This window comes from Filicampus tigris, chromosome 15, assembly GCF_054856515.1.
Source record: "Filicampus tigris isolate MCC_2025a chromosome 15, RoL_Ftig_1.0, whole genome shotgun sequence".
Taxonomy (NCBI): domain Eukaryota; kingdom Metazoa; phylum Chordata; class Actinopteri; order Syngnathiformes; family Syngnathidae; genus Filicampus; species Filicampus tigris.
Window position 1 is genome coordinate 11,212,501 of NC_141231.1, and position 20,000 is coordinate 11,232,500.

Sequence of the window (20,000 nt, forward strand, 5' to 3'; positions counted from 1 at the left end):
TTGCAAATACATGTTTTTCAAATAATAATGGTATTACACATTTACATACAAGACAATCCCAATACAAAAATAACTTCATAAAAACAAAACAAAAATAAAAAAAACTCACAAAATTAAATCTGAGTGAAAAGAATTCTAGCAAAAATAAAACCATTTTGTTCATTTTCAATTCTTCTCAAGTGTACTGTAATTTGTAACCCGGAAATGTGTTTTTTATTCTTTCTTATGTGTAAATTATGTATTGTATAAAAACAATTAGGAAATACATGCTTTAACAAAACAAAAATCTGAGTTTTTATAAATGTTAAACCAAAATAGATTTTTTTAAAATGTATTCTTATTATTATTATTATTGGTAATCCATTTTAATTTCATACAGTAACTACAGTTGAAAATTAGAAGAAAAAAAATTGTTAACTTGGAAAAAACAAATCTTATATCCTGAAATTTGCCTTACATTTTCATTTACATAACATTTATTTAACATTTTTTCGCTAGAAGTGACTTTCTTCCTTCTTATGATTGGCTTGTATGGCAACTTAACAACTTAAAAATTTGCAAATCTGCATTTTTGACCCTAGTGTTTGTAAAAATGTAAAAATACCCTTTCGTACGTGTGGAACCCACCTCTCTCCCTCACTTGCTCGTCCTTTTGTTTTGTACACGTGCGCACATTGCCCACACGTGCACACGCGCGTATGCACACGTGGCTGCACTCGGTCCGGCCGCTGCCTCTCGAGCGGCTTTTTCTGGCTTGTTTGCCGCATCCTCACGCACGGAGACGTTCAAAAACATCAGCGGAAAAGGGACGCGTGTATGTGTGAGTGTGGGTGCGTGCGTGCGTGCGTGCGCGTGTGTGTGTGCAATAGTTCATTTGGGACATGTGATTCAGGAGGTGTACGGCGGCCGAGGTTCCACCGTGCGTCGCGCTATGTGCAATACTCCAGCTGGCCACTAGGAGGAGTATCTCCAACAAGTTGATGTTTGGAATGTCCCACCTTGTGCATTTTCCTTTTTTTTTTTTTTTTTTTTTGCATGTGCTTCAGTTCCATTTTTTTCCTTTTTTGTTTTTTAAGCATGGTAACAAAAACCGGACATGCTCTAAAAGTCATACACGCTGTACAGTCAAATTTACATTTTTTTTTTTTTTAAACCTTTCAGTACATCCAAAGAAAGGTACGAAGAAGGGAAAGGGCCACACTGGAGAGAAAAATGTAGCATTAAACGACGAGAATAAAGCTGCAATCGAAGAGAATGAAAAGTCATATTTTTTCCGAAACCAATTTTAATATTTCATTCAAATCATTTTTTTTTCTGAGGAAAAAAAAGGTCAAATTCTGAAAATAGTTGATTTCTTAAAAAAATATCCAATATTTGAAACATATTTTTAGGAAAAAATGATACTAATTTTTGAGGAAGAGATTCTAATTCCGATATTTGGCAGGATGAAATTCTGATAACCGATTAATCGACCGATAAATTAAAAAAAAATACATAAGCAATAAAAATTGGAAAATATAGATGTATGAATTATTTTCATAGACTAAAAGCTGAGCTTTTTTCGCTAAGTTTAAACTAAAAAAATAAAATAAAAAATAACTTTTTGGGGCGTAAAATTACAGAATATTACGAGAATTTAGGTCATATTTTTCAGCATAATTGTTTAATTCTAACAAGATGGCAGATTTTTTTCTGCCAAAATTAAGATTCCCCCACAAAAATAAATAAAAATACAAATGTGGCACTAGTTTTGCGTGTTTGAAAATACAATTTAAAAAAAAAAATGTTTGTAACTAATGATGAAAAAATAAACTAAAATCCCTTTTACGCAGGATAAAATAGCTAGAATTTTTTTCCCTCGAAATTTTATTTTTCCGAATCGGACTTTACTTCGCTCATTTTACTCATTATCTTTTAATAGTAAAATACAACTTCCATCCCTTAAGATGACAACTTAATTCCCGTGGGGTGTTATTTCCTCCCAGGTGGCCCTAAAATGCTCCTTCGTAGAAATGAGAACAAATTCACCAATGAAAATAAGATGACGTACAATTGTGAATTGCACTCTTTGTCTCTGTAACATTATTCTTCTTTGTGTATATATATATATATATATATATATGTATATATATATATATATATATATATATATATATGAGAGAGATGTATTTACTTATATCTATTTATATGGTGTTTTTTGTCTCATTTGCATAAAAGGAAAGAACAAAATATGATGAAGAAACAAAAGGGGTAAGACACTAGGGTAGAACAGAAGGAGCGTCCAGACACCAGATAACTAAATTGAGGAACTTTTTTTTTTTTTTTTTTTCTGAGGGTGGGCGGGTGTTTGGGTCTCTGTGTATGCTCCTGTTGATGTGCACACACACATTCAAAGTACCGGGTTACCAACAGTGGCCTAGGTCAGAGGAATGACGTCCTCTATTGTCTCCTCGTTGACTTCATGTTTGGTCCTCGTTGGTTCCCCTTAAAAGAAAACCAAAAAAAACAACAACAACACTTTTTCCTTTCGCAAAAAAGATCCAACTAAAAGGGGCAGAGACACCAGGAAGCGGCGAAAACAAAACGGATACGCCATAAGACGAGGGATGCCCTCCTCCCCGGGCAGGGCCTCATTTACTGTCCGGGTCGCGGGTGGGCCGTATCTTCATCTCGGAGAACTTGAGCGAGTACTGCCAGCCGGTCCAGGCCGACCACTCGATGCCGTCGGCGTAGGACGTGTGCTGGCCGCGCAGGTACTGCCCGTTCAGGTTGGATGTGTGGCAGTTGCGGTACCACCAGGCGCCGTGGTAGAAGGAGGCGCAGTTGTTCTCCGAGTGGTCGTTGTCGCGGTCCTTGGTGGTGAACTTCATGCCGTTGTGCTTCAGGAGAGAGTCGCCTGCAGTGGGGGAGCGGGGGGGGGGGGGGGGTGGTAGGGCGATAAACAGAAATCACCGTCACGAGCCGTCGTGGCAAAGTGTCTGAAGTCTGTGGGATTTTTCCAATTTGGAGTCGTCAAGCACGTTACCGGAGCTGTGCATTTTACTAAAACATTGCGGTTTGTTTATCGCCTTCCGCCTACAAATTGGGCGTCCGTCATAGGTGGTTAGGCGGACCAGTCCGTCACATAGGCGGTATGCCCAGCTCTGCGAATGATCATATATTTTCTTTCATTTGAATTCTTCTCTTCCTTTCTTCCTTTGTTTTCTAAATGTCCTTCCTTTTTTGTTGCGTTCCTTTTTACTTTCTTTTCATTCTTCCCTGCCTTTGCTTCCTTTGCCATTTTTATCCTATTTTCACTCTTCTCTTCCTGTCTTCCTTTAACTTCCTTCCCCATACTTCCTTTCTTGCTTGCTTCCCTCCTTTTGTTTTTTGCTTTGTCTTTCCTTCCCTTCTTCTATTTTTCTGTCTTCCCTTATTTTCATCCTGCTTTTCTCTTTGTTCCTTAGATTGTCCTCCTTTCCTTCTTCCCTTCCTTTTTTCTTTCTCTTCCCTTCCTTCCTTCCTTTTTAAGATGTTCCCCTCCTTTTTACTCTTGTCCCATCCTTTCTTCTTTTTTTCATTTTAATTCTCTTTCTTTCCTCTTCCCCTCCTTTTATCCTTTGCCTCTTGCCTTCCTTTCCTCCCTACTTCCTTCCTTCTTTCTTTGTCACAATGACCCGAATAGTCTTTGGAATGCGAGAATAAAAAAATAAAAAAAACTTTTGAATCCAATCTGCATTTCTTCTTGAAAGACGTTTATTCCTTAAGATTTTTTTTTTCTTTCAATTCTATTTTGTCATGTCCGCTGTGTGCTCATCTCAAGCAAGCTTTCTGTTGCTATCTTTCTATCGTCCACCCCCGTGGGTTCCATCGCTCACATCTGTCCCCATTCTCTCTGGGCAGAGTGATGCTCCCGAAAGGTTGGGCAAATTGCTTTTTTCCCCCCTTCCTTTTCCTTATATCTCCACCTCGGGCTTTTGTTTATGCTGCGGCTCAATTAATCTCCTGTAATTTCATCAGGATGACGGGGGACCCGCCTCCCATCGGATGCGCTTACGCTCAGCGTGTGTGCGTGATTCACCTGACGTAACACACGCTATGGCTGGGCTTGGCAAGTTTCATTGTTCATATTTTTGAATGAAGCTATGCGAACGCAAACTAACAGTATCTATTCACAAGTGGAGCAAGTGGGTGTGTGAAAAGCCGGCAAGCGGTGAGGAAGCGAGTTGCACTTATAAAGATAACGTCATGCTTTAAAACGATTACTTTCTTGAAAAGATACATAGAATGACATTTTATTTGACAATCAGTCAACAGAATATATACATACGACCGAATCCCTACATGCCCTCCATTCTGATGATGACTTGCCTGTACGTCTTTCACGGTGTGCTGGAACCACAAAAAGTGTCCCGCCCAAAAATTACCTGCGTTGCCCGAGTAGTCTCCCACTGTTAGCGGGTAGCCGTCGTCGTCCGGGTCCACCGAGAAGAGACCTACGCCGAAGGTGCCGTACTGGGCGTACGCCGTGCCGTTTTCAAAGTCCTCCAGGTCGATGCGCAGCTCGTAGTTGCCTTGGATGGACAGAGCATGGATCTGCTTCAGCCCTGTAGCCAAGAAAAGTCACATAGGATTAGGGTGAGGGTTGGGCATTTTTTTCCCCGCTGAATATAACATCATGGAGGTTTTCCAATCACATTTTAAGATGCTGCATAGCACAGAGTCAGCCCTGTTACCACTTTTTAATGATATCCTCCTGGCTAATGACACTGGAGACTGTGTGCGTTTTGTTTTGTTGGACCTGAGGGTAGCGTTCATATTCCTTTGGCTCGTTTGCAGCACCAGGTGAGCATTAGCGGTAGCACTATAGAGTTGGTTGGATTCTATTTGGCCGACAGAATTTTTGTTTTAGCCTCGGTTGCTCTGAATCCCACTCGACCCACTGTGGTGTTCCACATGGTTCAATTTTGGAGCCCTTGCTGTTTTCATTGTGTTTGCTGCCCCTGTGTTCAATGGCATTTCCCTTCACTGCTATGCAGATGACTCATAGCTATGTGCCGGTTTGCAAAAAGGAGGCTTTCTTTGAATTGAAATGAATTTCTTGAGTTTCAAAACGAAACAGAAGTTATTGTGTTTGGTCCCAGTGGCCCTTGTGCTTCATACCTTCTTGTTGACTAGGGTCAAGTTTTAGGGTCAGCTTTATCACTCACAAAACAGTGCTTCTTAAATTTCTATGCCAGCTCAAAATTGTCTTTACTCCATCATGACCAACATTGAACTAGAGTGGTGGGAACAAGTGTTCATCAAATACAACAAAGAGGTATAGTTATATTATTGTAAGCCATTGTAATGCACAATTTATAAAATTAATTTCAGTGATTCTTCCACGTACCACTAGATGGGGCCCATGTAGCATTAGTTTTAATTTTAGTCCTCATTCCTGTGGTGTTTTGAAATTATGGGATGTACATGTTTCTAAAATGAGGTGAGAGAAGTACAATGACCCTAGTCCCATTATTTTTCTGTGGAACTAATCTTTTTTTAAAGTGACTTTTTTAATGGGGGGGAATAACAAAAATTAGCATTTTATTGCATTTAATATTTATTCCTCAAACGTTTTTGTAGAAAGAAACACAACCTTAATATATACTTTAAAAAAATCAAAGTTTTTTCAAAATTAAAAAAAATTAAAAATCATAATTTTTTAATGGGAAATTATTATCCACGTAGGACTGAACATGTTTCTTTGCAATTGTACAACTCTTTCTCTGCAAAAACATGGTACTTTTATCAAATGAATTTATTTCAAAACAGCATTTTTTTCCAAATACTGTACTTTTTTCCCTCAAAACAAACGTAACTTTATCTCTCGAAAGAACATTTCTTTCGTTGCTATCTGACCCGTTTTGTTTTTCTTGACCACATAAACGCCGCTGTTGCTTTTACATTTGCTGTGGGTGGAGGCAGGTGCCAAGTCAGATAAACTTGCATTTTCTCTGACAAGTCTCTCAGGGGGCGAAAAAAAACCAACAAAAAAAAAAACGACCGTCGCTTTCGACTTGACGTTCACGTGACAAACCGTCTTCTTAATTGTTGCTCAGTTGTGAAACGGGAGCATGTCAAAACAGAGAAGCAGGAAGAGCTTTCTTTCCCGAGCTCCTGCTGAGTTGAAGCGTCGCTTCCCATGGTGGCTTCACCTTTCTCGGCTTGATCAAAGACGCCTCACTGGTCCCTCAAACGCGACACGCATCAAGGCCCAGAGGAGGAAAAAAAAATCTGCTCTCCTGCTGGGAGATTTCAAGAGTTTGAGGTGCAGCTGCTGCAATCCGACACTTGGTTGCAAGGCACCGATGGGCGGTTTGCACTTGGCGCCCCTCACTCTGCAACGAGTCAGCATTTTGTTGTATTTGCGTCTCATCAATAAGTGTGAGAGCCGCTACGATGACATTTTTGCAATGCTGACAGACTTCAAAAAACATTTTTTGAAAATGCGGGGATGCCTTGTATCAAAACAATCTCATCTCAAAGCATCTTTGCTCATTGTAATGAATGGAAATGCTATTAATCCATTCCAGCACCCCAAGAAACAACAGAATTTTTTTTAAAACATGAAAATCAACCAAAACAAAAATCCCTTTCCTCAATTTTTATAACTTTTTTCCATTACAAAACAACAAACAACTTTTTTTTCTGTTAAGTGCATGTAGAGGTTGACCCTTTAGTAGGTTTCAATCAAGCTCTCATTTTTTTTTTTGCACGTGTGAACGTCATAATCGGGCACAGACCAAATTGCCCAAGGAACACGTGTACAGTACAAGAGTTGCCTTTTTTCGTAGAAAGTTCGCTTGGGCGCGAAGGCGATCGCTCCGCGAGCCAATCCGACGGGCAAATTAACCACTGAGATTTGGTGTTTTTGCATTCAGTGCTAATTAGCATGAAAGCCATCTCTCGAGCCTCTCAGGCTGTGTGGCTTAAAAGAAATAAAAACATTTTTAAAAAATAATAATAAAGAACCTTCTCTATTTGTGACTTCCTGCAAGGCATTGCTAAACAGCCGATCCCAGAGTCGTCCCCCGGCGGAGCAATCAGCATCCGGCGCGTTAATTCAGCGAGCAAAATACCTGGAAATGCTCCTTGTGCCTGCGTGTGAGCGCCCGTTTGGAACAATAGCATTTCATTAACAGCCAGGTACACCTGAGCATTTAGATACCCACGCTGAGACGCGCCTGCCGCCACTTCGCTTGTGTTGCTCTTTAATTATTCCAAATTAGAGCCGAGCCGGGATTCTCCGGGGCTTTAATTAGAGGCGGAATTAAAGTTATGTAAATACACTCTCGTGGTCTTATAAATAGTTGCGCGTGTGCGTGCGTGTTTGTGCATCTTGATTATTATTTTCTGTTTTCATTTCCCCCCCCCCCTCCCCTGAAACAGAAAACGGCCCAAAGTCTTTTGAAGTTTGTGAAATGACTCCACAGGGTGGCGCTCCCCGAGGTGACGTAGCGACGAAGGCGCTATTTTTCAAAGGGGAACAACATACAAACTATTTCTGTCAATGTGGATTTATTTATTTGTTTATTTTATTGTCATGGATTCAAAATGTGTTGCACGTCGACTCGCCAAGTGCCATTTTGGAGTTTTGTTGAGCATGAGTGTTTGCGGGAAGGAGGCACTCCCAATTTACCTCTGATAAAAATGATCATAATAAATACGATACGAATATGTTGACTCAGAAGAGCACAGAGGTGCGAAAATTACGACGCATTGAATAATAAAAATATATTTTTCTTAAAAATATCGTTTTTTTTCCTTGATACTTCTTTTTATGGAAGAAAAATCAAATGTTGCTTTTGAATGATTTAAAAATAAATACATTTGTGGGTAGATAACCTAGTTCTTGAAGGACTGAAAAAAAAACAAATTTCTTTTAAATGCTACATATTTCCTCATTATTTTGCCACAAATGTATTTAAGTGAATCGCCCACGATTTCTTGTTGGAAAGAAATTCATTCTTCTGATGAAAATATACATTTCACATTTTTCTCCTTTTTTGTTGAAAAATTGTAGTTTTCTTTTTTTATTTATTATTATTTTTGTTAGAACATACTGCTTGAGAAAAAACCCCAACAACTTTGTTCTTGTAAGATTAAAAACAAAAACCTCCAAAAATGAAATCTTTTTTCCAAAAACATATTTTTTTTCTCACAAAAATGACCTTTTTCCTCTGAAAATAAATCTCTAGATCTGGAATAAAAAAAATAAAGGGAGAAAAACCCTACTTTCTCCCATGAAAATACATAACCTAACCCCAACCCATAACTAAAAATGTTATTACTTATTTTTGGAGGTTTGAAATTGGGCAATCTTTTTTCCCCTCGAACTGAAGCAATGTATATCTAGAAACACATACCTAGAAAATGTGGCTATTATTTAAAAAGAAAAAAAAGAATAGAAAAAGAATTCCAAACCCAATTAGTACCCAAGTAGTAGCTTGTAGTACGGCTTTATCCAGTGTCCATTTTTGGAAGAATTTCAAATGTAAATGTCCCAAAGTAAAAACAATTTTTCACACCATAGAATACGAGGAGACTTTTATTCGTGTCCCATTTTGATAACCGTATCCACTCAATTTTCCGTCAATCAGTGAAACTGATGTAACTATAATAAGAAGGAAAAAAAAAACGGCATGCAAGGCAAGTCTCATTCAGTTGCTTTGAGTCAGACAAACGGATAATACATGATGAAATGGTGCCATCTAAACCCTCACATGAAAAAAATATTACATTAAATAGGATGAGAAGAAAAAGACTGTCCTCCCTTTCCACCCGTGAAAAAAACAACAAAAAAACAGGCTGGTATTAAATTTAGAAGTCATCCACGTGGGAAGAAAGCATTGTTCCGTCCATAAAAGATGATGTATATCTGCAATTACCTCATTAAACTGGGTCACCGCGATCCATAACTCATTTTCCACAGCTGAGTTTTCTCACAGGAAGCGGGACAAATTTAGCTTATTTGGAATACCAAGACACTCATTTGTCACTTGTTCCTTTTTGTATTCAAATACTGCAAAGTGAAAAGTTTGCACGTTCAAGTGGACCGATTAGGAGCGGACATTCTGCTGCCTTCAACTGGAGCCTGGACACTAAAATGACTCAAATGTCAAGGTGTTCACAAAGAAAGTCTTTTCTGGAAAAGGCGCAGAGTAATGTCAAAACGGCAAGATGGGGGGTAGTCAGTTGGAGACCTGAAGAAAGTAATTTCCGGAAAAGACGTAATATATTTGTTAACCGACATAAAGGGTCCTAAAACAGAATTGCAGGCTGTTTTGAGCATGCCAAAGCAACAAGTGGCACTACACCTGAAACTGTGAGGCACTTTAAGACGGTTTGAGACCTGAAGAAAATCTTTTCCGGAAACAGCAAGACACATGCTCATGTCACGTGACATTTGGTACGCATGCCCGAAGGCACTCGATTCCTTCTTTTTTTTTTTTATTTTTTATTTTTTTTATTTTGACGTGAATCAACCAATCGCAGCTCGCCTGTTTTCTAAAGCTGAGCCGTGATTGGTCATTACCTGAGCCCTGGATAGTTGTGATGTCATTTTCAGTCGACAGAAGTGACAAAATGGCCGCCCCCTGAGATAGCTAAAAAGGGGTGGATTTCGCTGCTTAACTCATATCCCACAAACGCAATATTGATCAGAATGGCGTGTTTCAACTAGTGGGCCTGCTAGGAACATATTCTTGAATAAAATATGTTTGGGTTGACTTCCGCTTTAACGAGAAATAAAAAGAACTTTCGTGATTTTGGCAAATGGCTGCAATGACATAGAAAGTGAAAACTTTCAAGGGGTCTGAATACTTTCCGTACCCACTGTATATACGTATATTTGTGTTGAAGGCAGATGATCATCCCTTAATCCACCAGAGGAATGATTCCACTACTTTTCTATGCCGCTCGTGACATTTCTCCCAGTTAATTATTCATCATGCTTTTCTCCCTGCGTTGCCTGGGGGGCAGCTCCTGAGACGACTCGACAGGAGAGAAGCGCTCCCATCTTTGCATCACCATAACTCACCCCATCCTTCTGTGTTTTTTCTAGACCCCCCCTTCCACCCCTACACACTCACCCCCTTAAACCCGTTCACTCCCATCCTTCTACTTCATCTTCCTGTCAAGCTCTGGTGAAATTGTGGCTAGGGAGGACGCACAAGAAGGAAGATGATTTCTTCAAATTGCGAGGACAGTCATTGGGGTAATGGTGGTTGGCCCCGGGTTTGGGCGATTTTCGGGGGCGTTAACGTCAGGCAGTATGGTAATTAGGACGGCGTAGGGCGATGGTAAGCGGTCCCAGGGTGGGGCAGGTGTCATTTTTAGAGGCGTTAACATCGGAGATCCAAATTTTGAAGGGTTACGTAAATGGGGGTAATATTGTAGTAATGTGTCAATTTTAGTGTAAGTGCACATTTCAGTAGTGTCAAGGAGTGAACAGAATTTTTGTGTTGCGTATGAGAGTCGTGTGTATGAGCGTATTTTATCGGTTCATACGAGCAAATGTCAGTAGTATATTTGAGCGTAAAAAATCTCTCGCATATGAGAGCATTTCATAAGTGTATATGAGCAAAAAACAAAATATGTATTTTGTATGAGACCATTTTAGTAGTGTGTATGAAAGCAGTTAAATAGTGCATAATGATGCACTTCAGTAGTGTTCTGTATGTGAGTGGGGAAAAAAATTTTTATGTTTAAGAGCATTTCAATAGTGTGTATAAGTGCATTTCCAGGGTTTGTATGATTGAAAGAATGTCAGTATTGTGTATGACAACATTTCAGTAGAGTGTATGAGAACATGCCTTTGGCATTGGGGTGGCCTGGGGTGATGGTGGACAACGTTTTTTGATGTGATATAAGGCTGGTTGCCGTGCCTTTCGCCACCGGGGCTCCATGGTGTGATCGCGGGTGATCTCGGTTGACGTGGTTCGCATTTGCGAAGGTGCCGCTGACGGACATCATCAACATTTGAAAGACCAGAAAAAAATTGGAGCCGACGTCGGTTGACGGCGGGGTGCGCTGGGTGAGGCGGGCTTCGTTTGTTGACGGCGAACGTCATCCGCTTTTAAAGGGTTACGCCAAAGCTTTGGCATTGTCGTCACGAGCAAACGCGACATCAAAAGGTTGGAATAAAAGAACAGAGACAGGTGTGCGCTGAACTGTGACACCCTTAGACTTCCCGCCGCCACCACTGCCGCCCTGGCCTTGTTCCCGAAGGCGACGGTGACATTTGGCGGGACAAAGAAAGAAAGAAAATAATTGTCTGATTCTGTCACATCTCGCTTTTTCTCCTAAAGCTTCTCCTTGCAAAGACCGACCGAGGACCCCCGCCAACCCGAGTGCCTTTTGGTTATCGAGACAATTCTTCTTTGAAAACTGTCAAGAGACACTTTCATGACGCCAGGGATGTCTCAGACACTCCCATACCAGCTTCACACGGAAGAAAATAGGCCTGTTTCTTATTAGGTTGGCTCAACAGCATCTCAAACTTGACTGACAAATGGGACAAGCACACACACAAAAAAAAACAAAAAACATGCCGATCCCATCATGACGGCGAGAATTTGAGGAAGACGACTGAATTCCGACCGACTTGCCAAACGTGGAGTTTTCCTCCGGCTCGGGAAGATGAACACTCCCGTGCTCTTTATGGCACGGCGGTGGGGCGGTGGCGGCGGAAGGCGTACTCTGCATCCCCAGGCGGAGTCTAACTTGGGAATAATTATCACGGGAATGTTTGTTCACTTTGCCCACAGCGCCCTCATTAAACCTCTCAGGAGCGACATTGCATCGGTTTTGAAACGCTTACATTTTTGCAGTTATTAATACTGCTGCTGATTTGAGACCAGCACTTTTTTAGGGTATTACTGCAAATCCATTCAGTTGTTGTGGAAGGAAGTGCCTCGACCTGATCTTAATGACAGATTGTAGATGCCATGGGTCAAAGTTATCAGCGGGGGTCTTTCAAAGGCGGGCATTGTTTTGATTTTCAAATGCAACAACAAATAAGTGGCAGATGATGATCTGTTGCTTTGTATTGTGGGAGGAGGATGTTGGCACAATTGATGCTAAAGCACCCCGAATGGTCAAATGATTGAACTCCAATGTAGCCGTTTGTACCTTTTGTTGGTACCCGAGTCAAAAAGTTCCATTAGTGTAATAGAAGAGAACGCCAACTGAGGTTGAGATTGCTAGCTGGAGAGTGTGAGGAATTCTGACCCGAAGCTTTGTGAAGCAACCCTGCAGTGACTTCTTCAACAATTAAAACTCATCTCTCCTGCCAACTTTAGAGATTCAACATAACTACTAAATAAAGTGGGACCAGTTTTAAACCATGTCAGGACCAGCTCAGTTCACGCTGAACTCCACTCGACTCCCTCCCAACTCCCGCCTCCTTCTGCTCCTCCGCTCCCGCCAGCTGTCGCTCGGCCCGGCGTTACCTCCCAGGGCTCATTCCAAATGAATGAACACCGGCGCGCTCAGTCGCTAGTTGACGCCGACGGTGTGAGCTCAGAGCCAACTACGAGCCAGGGAAACAAGTGTGATGCTTGTACCGAGCGGTAGGAAGTCAGAGTACTTAAGTAGAATTTTCAAGTATCTGTACTTTACGTGAGTATTTATTAGGGGCAAAAAAAAAAGCATCCATACGGAAATACCTTCTTTCATACTGCAAAAATGTACTGTATCTGTATGTCATTATCTAGCAGATAAGACTGTAGTATACTTAATGCTTTTGATTTTTACTCTGTCAATGCTGCACAATACTGATCAACAGCCTTGAAACAACTACAAAGTACTACTACCATTTAGATACAGATTTGTAGTATCGATACTTTGAGTATTGATTTCTTGACTTTTGCTCCCTACATTTGAAAACTTTGTACTACTTTCTACCCCTTTCCTAATAGTTTTTTGATGCCTTCCAAAGAGACTCAATTGTTTAGCCTCTGACAAATACACAAATAACACATCCAGGTGCCTTCACATTCATTTTTATAGCTGAATGCAATATTAACAAGGGTGATTCCATCCAAACGAATGTAGTTGGCCGGACGATGCCTCTCTTCAATGCATCTTAACGAGTGTCGTTTTGCATAGCAAAACAGTGATACTGTTTGTGGTTGGGGGCGTGCCTCGAATTTTGCAGATAAATAGCTGGCTTTCAACACCAACACACCAATAGACTAGAGCTGCCCTATCTAGCTTATGTGCATGGGTTGATGCAGCCAGCTCAGGTAAGAGGCAAAATATCTTTTAACACAACCAGAACAGTTCAGTTGCGATGGATTTAATGCCTTGACAATTTTAAGATGTCAATAATATTGTCTCTGGCGGAAGTTAAAAGAGTTGAATCAGTTCGTAGACACAACTATCTGTACACCACTGCTTGTGGCACTTTTTATCCAGCCGCCTGTGCCGATTCGCCGGCAGGTATATTTTCTTTAGCGAGGGGTGGGTGTCATACTAATTGGCAGTATCTGATGATGATTTAGCAGCACACCAGTAGATTTATACTTTCACTTTATCACCGCGTCACCCACCCACACGATCATTTTCCTCCCGTGTCGCCGCATTCGCACATGACGTCGTGCATTAAACATAGCGGTGAGAATAATTCACGCGCGGGTAATTTAACACTGAGGACGCAGTAAAAAATGTCTGGCGTGACGACGCCATTCACCAGGTTGATGGATGGGGTGCGCCTTTTTATTTCGATACCTCCGCCAAGAAGGTTATGTGCCTGTACCAACCAGGAGCACATTGTTATCATTGTGAGGCTTGAGAGGCAACGCTACATTATGCATGATTGTTGGCTCGCTTTCTGTTTATTATTACAGTCATTCAAAAGCAATACAAAGTTGCAATGATCGGAAGCAAAATAGTTGGCCCATTAGCTTAGAAGGCTATTTCATGTGAGCGTGTGGCTGGCCTCATTGGCTTAGCAGGCTATGCCGTTGTGTGTTTGTTGGCTAGCTCCGTATTTACAATTGCATTCATTCACAAAAACAAAAAGCACAAAACAAATATTTAAGACTAGCATTTAGCTAACCTTGATAGCTCAGCAGGCTGTGTTTTGTTAGCTTGTATGTAGCTGTGTAAGCTTAGTATGCTATATTTTGATTGTCAGACAACGATTTTCTATTTGAAGGGTTAGAAATACGGTATGCCTGTATAAAGGTTGCAATCGGAAGAAATTAATGAACCTTGTTAGCTTAAGAAGCTATCTTATGTTAGCACAAAGTTAGCCTAGAAGGCTATGTAATGTTATGCTTGTCTCTTGGATCTGCCTCTTTTTACAATTATATTGATTCAAAAGCAAAAAGCAATGATGACATGATGGTTTGAACCCAAACTTTCTCAAATGTGTTTTTCTTTTTGGCTTTATGGCTGGTTAGATACATGATTTGTTGATATACCAATATAGTAAATGTAAAGACAAACGAGGCCTGAAAATGGGATATTGTCATTTTTCATATTTCCTAAAGACATCTTGTCTAAAAGAAAAGACGTAAGTGTTCCTACAGATGATTTGTTGGAATGAAGTGCTTCGAACTGTTGTTCCGAATGCGGAAGTTTGTTGCGCATAGTCGCTATTTCACACAGGAGCATGTAGCTAGCCTTGATAGCTTAAGGGGCTACATTATGGATGTGACAGTTTTGTTTGCCGCTATGTTGTGACATTTTTCAGTCAGGTCTTCCAAGTGATTTTTCTCTTCAAATCTGAATTTTCGTCATTTACATTGAAGACTGTCAGATTTGTGAACGTCCACCGTATGTGACGTACGTCTGAAAAACAAGTAGCTGTATCGGCATTACACTGGAACAGGACCATGAACATGGCACGGATGACAGATCCAAGATCAGGCCTACTTGTAACCGATTGGACACTTATATCCATTTTGTACCTCTGAGGGTTTGACCTTGCTTTGGAGAGGTCTGCATGAAATGACTCCTAAAGAAATAATATAAAAATGAGTGCAAGTTCAACAGAATGCAGATGAGACCAGTCAGACGACAAGCTGCGAGGACGCTGGACAACAGGACGCAAGCGAAAGCCTTGAAGCCGTTTGTTTGATATTCTGACTTCTCCTTTTTTGTTGTTTTTTTTTGTGGGAGTAATGAGAATCCGGAGCGAACGAGCGAGTGTCCAAAGGGAGCCCGCAGCTTTAAGAGCCTCCAGCACTGTTTGCCTGATGTGACATTGGTACATGTTCATCACTAATTAAGCACGGGGCATCATTAGAATGCTACCATTTACAAAGCCTGCTTCAAAGTTTAAGAAATGTTATTTTGAGACGAATAATGAACCCAAACACCACAAGTGGTAAGGTTTTTGCTGGTGGGAAATTAAATAAATGAAATTGCTATTGGATTCATTCTATCAAAATATTACAAGTAAATGATTCATTACAGATGTGAAATGTAATAGTTAATATTTGTATGAAATTATTTCTTTGGCCTAATAGTGTAATTGCCCAAGTCATTTTTAACTTGCTGTTACTGAATCAATAAAAAAATGCCAATGTGCTGTCTATTTTTTTTTCTTGCTTAAGAAATATGTTCAAATTTGATTGGTGTATTTATTTAATAGCATTTAATCCAAATACTTAATGAGAATACAAAGCATTTATTCAATGATTTATTTATAGGCATTGTGAAATGGAGTGCTTAATTAAGGGTTTCAACCTATTTAATAAACATTTATTTCATTTACTATTTCATGGCATTTTCATTGATTTAATGACCAAGTACCGAAGGGAATTATATGTATTCATTCAAAGATTTTTCCCATTTATTTAAATATTATTAATGTCTTATTTAGTGGCATTTTTAAAAATATATGTACCACCATATTTATTTGATGATCATATATTTAATATATTTTCTTCTGTGAGGAACCTCAGGACTTGTTGTGGGCGTGTGGCATTGTGAGTCAGCCAATCAGATCGTCAGTCCCACCCACCACTTCTTTGATAGGCAAATTTAACACCCATTTTTTTCATGTCACATACGCAGTGCTTTTAATGGCAGATTATTATTGAATAGGCTCAATATAATGATTAAACATAAACTTATAAATGTATCTAAAAAAATGCATATCTTAACCTTTACATTTATATAGCTGTGGCGCAAACCAGCTTTCACATGAACAACTAGTAACAATGATTAAAAATGCAAGCAACTCATGTTCAAATGTGATCTGATGAGCATGCAGTCATGTTTAAGACAGGAACATGCCTTTTGCCAGCTTCTAAAACACTGCACATTCCTGGTGTCGGATAAATATTTCATCACCAGGAGAGGAAAATATTCCCCGCAATCTCCTGCACTGAATCTCACTTGCAGGGAAGGAACAATAGCGCAGCAAGCGTATGCTTATCTCAGCTCCCGAGAGAGAATTTTTAATTTGCCATACGTGTTGATCACCGCTACTTAAAGAAACAGAGAACCAAAGCGTCCTAAATAGCTCGGTTGTTAACAGTTAAAAAAATATCTCCAATGGAGCAGGCTGTCATGTGCGTGCCAAAGCAACAGTTGGTGCTGTAACTTCCCAAATCCCAAACAGTTTTAGCCAATCAGAAGATATATTTGTATGGAACAAATAAATGAATATGGAAACTTGCACCGAGGGTTATTTCAGCCAATCAGAAGCCTGAAAGTCATCGGTGGAAAAGGCACGACAAATTGAGGAAATGGGGGTTTGCAAGAATGAACTAAAAAAGATATAGATACAGTGTATATGTATTTAGAAAAGTGAAAATATATATGTCAAACATTTCAAAATTAAAAGTTACAATTATATTGAAATATAAAAAAGGTAGTGTACATATGTAGCAATAAATTACTCTGAAAACAAATAGGTCACATTTTTCAAAATGAAATATTTAAAATTATAATATTGGATAAAAATGTAGTAATATTTATGAATTAAGGAGTAGGTTCGGCCACAGGTGGTATTTTTTTCTGAAACGTCATAGCTATAAATGACAGTGCATGGCAAATTTAAAAACAAAAAATAGAAATACTTTTTTTTTTTTTTTTTTTTTTTTAATTCAGTGTCATAACACCATCTCTGATTAAAATTTGCTGTTGACCAGTGTAATCTTATGCAAATTTTGGATTGAGGAGATGAAGAAAAGTGACATAGAGCAAACAGAATGTAAAACTCGAAAAACAAGCATTGTTACATTTTAATGACCGTTTCTGAATGCAAGCCAGGCAGGACCAACTGTGCTTTCATTAGCATCCTAATCATCAAATCTTTAATTGCCCCATCTCCAACTCGCTCTGCACGTATTACTCCTCTATCTGTACACTCCACTTCTTCATCTGTCACCGCAGCCAAAACAAGTCTGACTCCAGCTGCAGTGCGGGCAAAATAGCTGCGTGATGAGAGGTATCAAATGAAGCACTCAGGCTTTGTGGAGAAGGAGCTGGGAAGGGGGGGGGGGGTGCTTTTCTCTGCTCCCCTCGTACATAGCGAAATGACGGGCCAATTGCGGCAAATTGCGGCTATCTGCCGTCCCCTGCTGCAATCTGGAGCAGATGGAGCATCTGCCACGCCGGATGACCAATCGGCATGATTGCGCCGACCGAGCCTATCCCGAAGGAAACGTGGGACGCCCGAGGCCTGGCTGAGTCGTCGTGTTGTCAGTGAGATGGCCGATTGGGAAACCCAAACCCAATCCCGGCCCCGCCTGACTTCCAGCCCGCCCTCATCACTGAGCAGGAATGACGCTTTTGAATAATTGATGGCATTGGAATGCCGGATTGAAGGAGCCTTAACTGAAAACACTTAGGTGCTCTCTGAATAATAGATTACAAAGGGGGATTGTAGTAGTCTCTTCTTGGTCATGCAGGCTACGTTATCATGCTATCATATCACTGGCAGGGGCACACACACACACACGCGCGCACACCGATACTCCATCACATCCATTCAACTGCTCGGTTATTAAGTACAGTGGAACCTCGATTTAACTGACTCATTGGGGGCAGCGGTTGGCCGTTGGAGCCGATTGTCTTTTCATCCAAGTACTTTTTTTCATAGCCTAAAATACACAAATTAGGATTGGGCATTGTATGAATTTGGACGATTCTGGTTCTGATTCCGGTTCTTTGATTCAATTCTGGTTCCTAATGATTGAGGGGCCTAACCAGTTATTTTTTGATGACATTTTATGAACTTTTCAGATTTTTTAAATTTCATCAACTATTTGTGAAATTTACGATGACTCAAAAGGCTACTATTAACCTGTATTTTACTATCAAACCTATGAACGTGGATTTTTCAGCATCGAAGCCTAAGTTTAAGGCAGCGCGGGAATGTCCAAGACAGGACGGATGTTTAATCATATTTGAGGTGCAATCAATGTGCATTCAATTTAGTAAGTTTATTGCTTGTGTTTGTTAAAAACTGCACGTGAAGAGGACCATGAAAAAATAATGACATCAAATTGCAATAAAAAGGAGAAACAAATATTGCAATTATAATCTTTTTCATGACGGTTCGGTCCTAGCATAGTGCATAGCGCATCTCCCATCAAGTGTGAACTCGGCAGACAGCGTCACACGAGCTTCATAAATATCTTTTCAGACAAATGGTCCACACAGCCTGTGGCAAACACTCTCAGTGAAATACTTGAAAGCAGCACTCTGGGCTTCAAGTGCGGAATTAAACTGCCGCCGCGGTGGATTGTAATTATGCGCAAGCGGCAGGGAGGCTTCGGGCTCGAAAGCCAAAAGGCAAACGAGGCGCACGGGCCGACTGTGTGGGCAGAAAGTGAGCACGGAAGAGTTTTGCCGACTCGAGGGTCACCCGCAGGTGAGCTGATGTCGGCAAAGGTACCTGTCGCATGATTATTCAGTGTTCTAACTCCGTGTTGTGCATATTAAATAGCAGATCAGGATATTTGAGTGCAGTTGTAGCTCAAGTGACTTCCTGGCTAGAAATGAAAATCAACACACAGGCTAATGTTTGACTAGCTCATTGCCGTGCCTTAGTTTGCTTGGCAGCGGTTGTTTTGTTTTTTTGCCCACTTCAAAGAAGTAGTGAAACAGATTTAAAAAAAAAAAACGTTTATCTGAGAGGAGACTAAGGGCTGTTGTAGCAAAATTGAGACTGCAGCAATAGCCATAAAGTGGCACAGAGTCCTGAAACAGAGTAGAAAGAAAAGATGCGTTATGAACACCACCTGTCTCTACTTGGCTGCAGCTCTCTCTTTATGTGTGCCCTTAGTCTCCTTTCGGACAAATTGTGTCTCAAGTTGAAACGTGAATACAGACAATTCTTGTCCTTAAGGCACATGCGTGGAATAAATCAGGCGGAACGAGATATACTACGCCATGCTATGATATGCTTTGCCACATACTCTGATTCAGTTCTCTCTTTTCTTGGTGCCCGTAGTCCCCTCTCGGCTGTTTCACGTCAAGACGCCAACACATCAAACAAGGCAACATGTGTGGGGTTTGGGAAAATAAATAAATAAAAAAAAGTTTAAAAAAAAAAAGAGAAAAAAAACAAGGCAACATCGTTTGTGTGGGAAATGTAACGCCGCACCCCCAATGTGGGATCCCTGCATTTCTATCACGCTGTTTTCCTCTCGACGTGTAACATCAACATTGACATTCCGTCCAAAGTGTCCAAATGACCGTACGAGTGTTATGATGGTACACATCTGCGTTTGGAGAGGCGTCCACAAAATTGTCGATATATGATTGGCGGAAAGGGATGCAGGTAATTTACCTGCCACCAAAAGCTTCAATTATTTCCCGCAGTTTGGGTTATCGTGACAAAAAGCATACCCCCAAAAAATCTTTCAGAATTACAAGTAAATATGCCTCCGCATAGAGAAAATATCACATTTCATGACTGCGACTTCAAACATGAATGCAATCTTTGCTAAGCCTCCTTTACAGGAGGCACCAAATAGGACAGAAGAAAAATGAAATTGGATTGTATTAAA

The 20,000-nt window shown here is 40.4% G+C and overlaps 1 protein-coding gene and 1 long non-coding RNA gene across 4 annotated transcripts in view; one reads left to right on the forward strand and one right to left on the reverse strand.

Annotated features, from left to right (window-relative positions):
* Positions 1-20,000, forward strand: part of LOC147135471 (uncharacterized) — a 116,901-nt gene that overhangs the window by 41,090 nt on the left and 55,811 nt on the right. The window lies entirely within an intron of this gene.
* fibcd1b (fibrinogen C domain containing 1b) overlaps positions 1-20,000 on the reverse strand; it is a 93,210-nt gene that overhangs the window by 1,394 nt on the left and 71,816 nt on the right. For both annotated transcript variants that reach the window (XM_086054000.1, XM_086053999.1), the window contains 2 exons: positions 4,407-4,586; positions 1-2,896 (listed from right to left, as the gene is read on the reverse strand). The exon at positions 1-2,896 is cut by the window's left edge and continues 1,394 nt beyond it. In XM_086054000.1, coding sequence (XP_085910126.1) covers positions 2,631-2,896; positions 4,407-4,586 — 446 coding nt within the window. In that variant the 3' untranslated portion in view covers positions 1-2,630. The remainder of the gene's footprint in view (positions 2,897-4,406; positions 4,587-20,000) is intronic.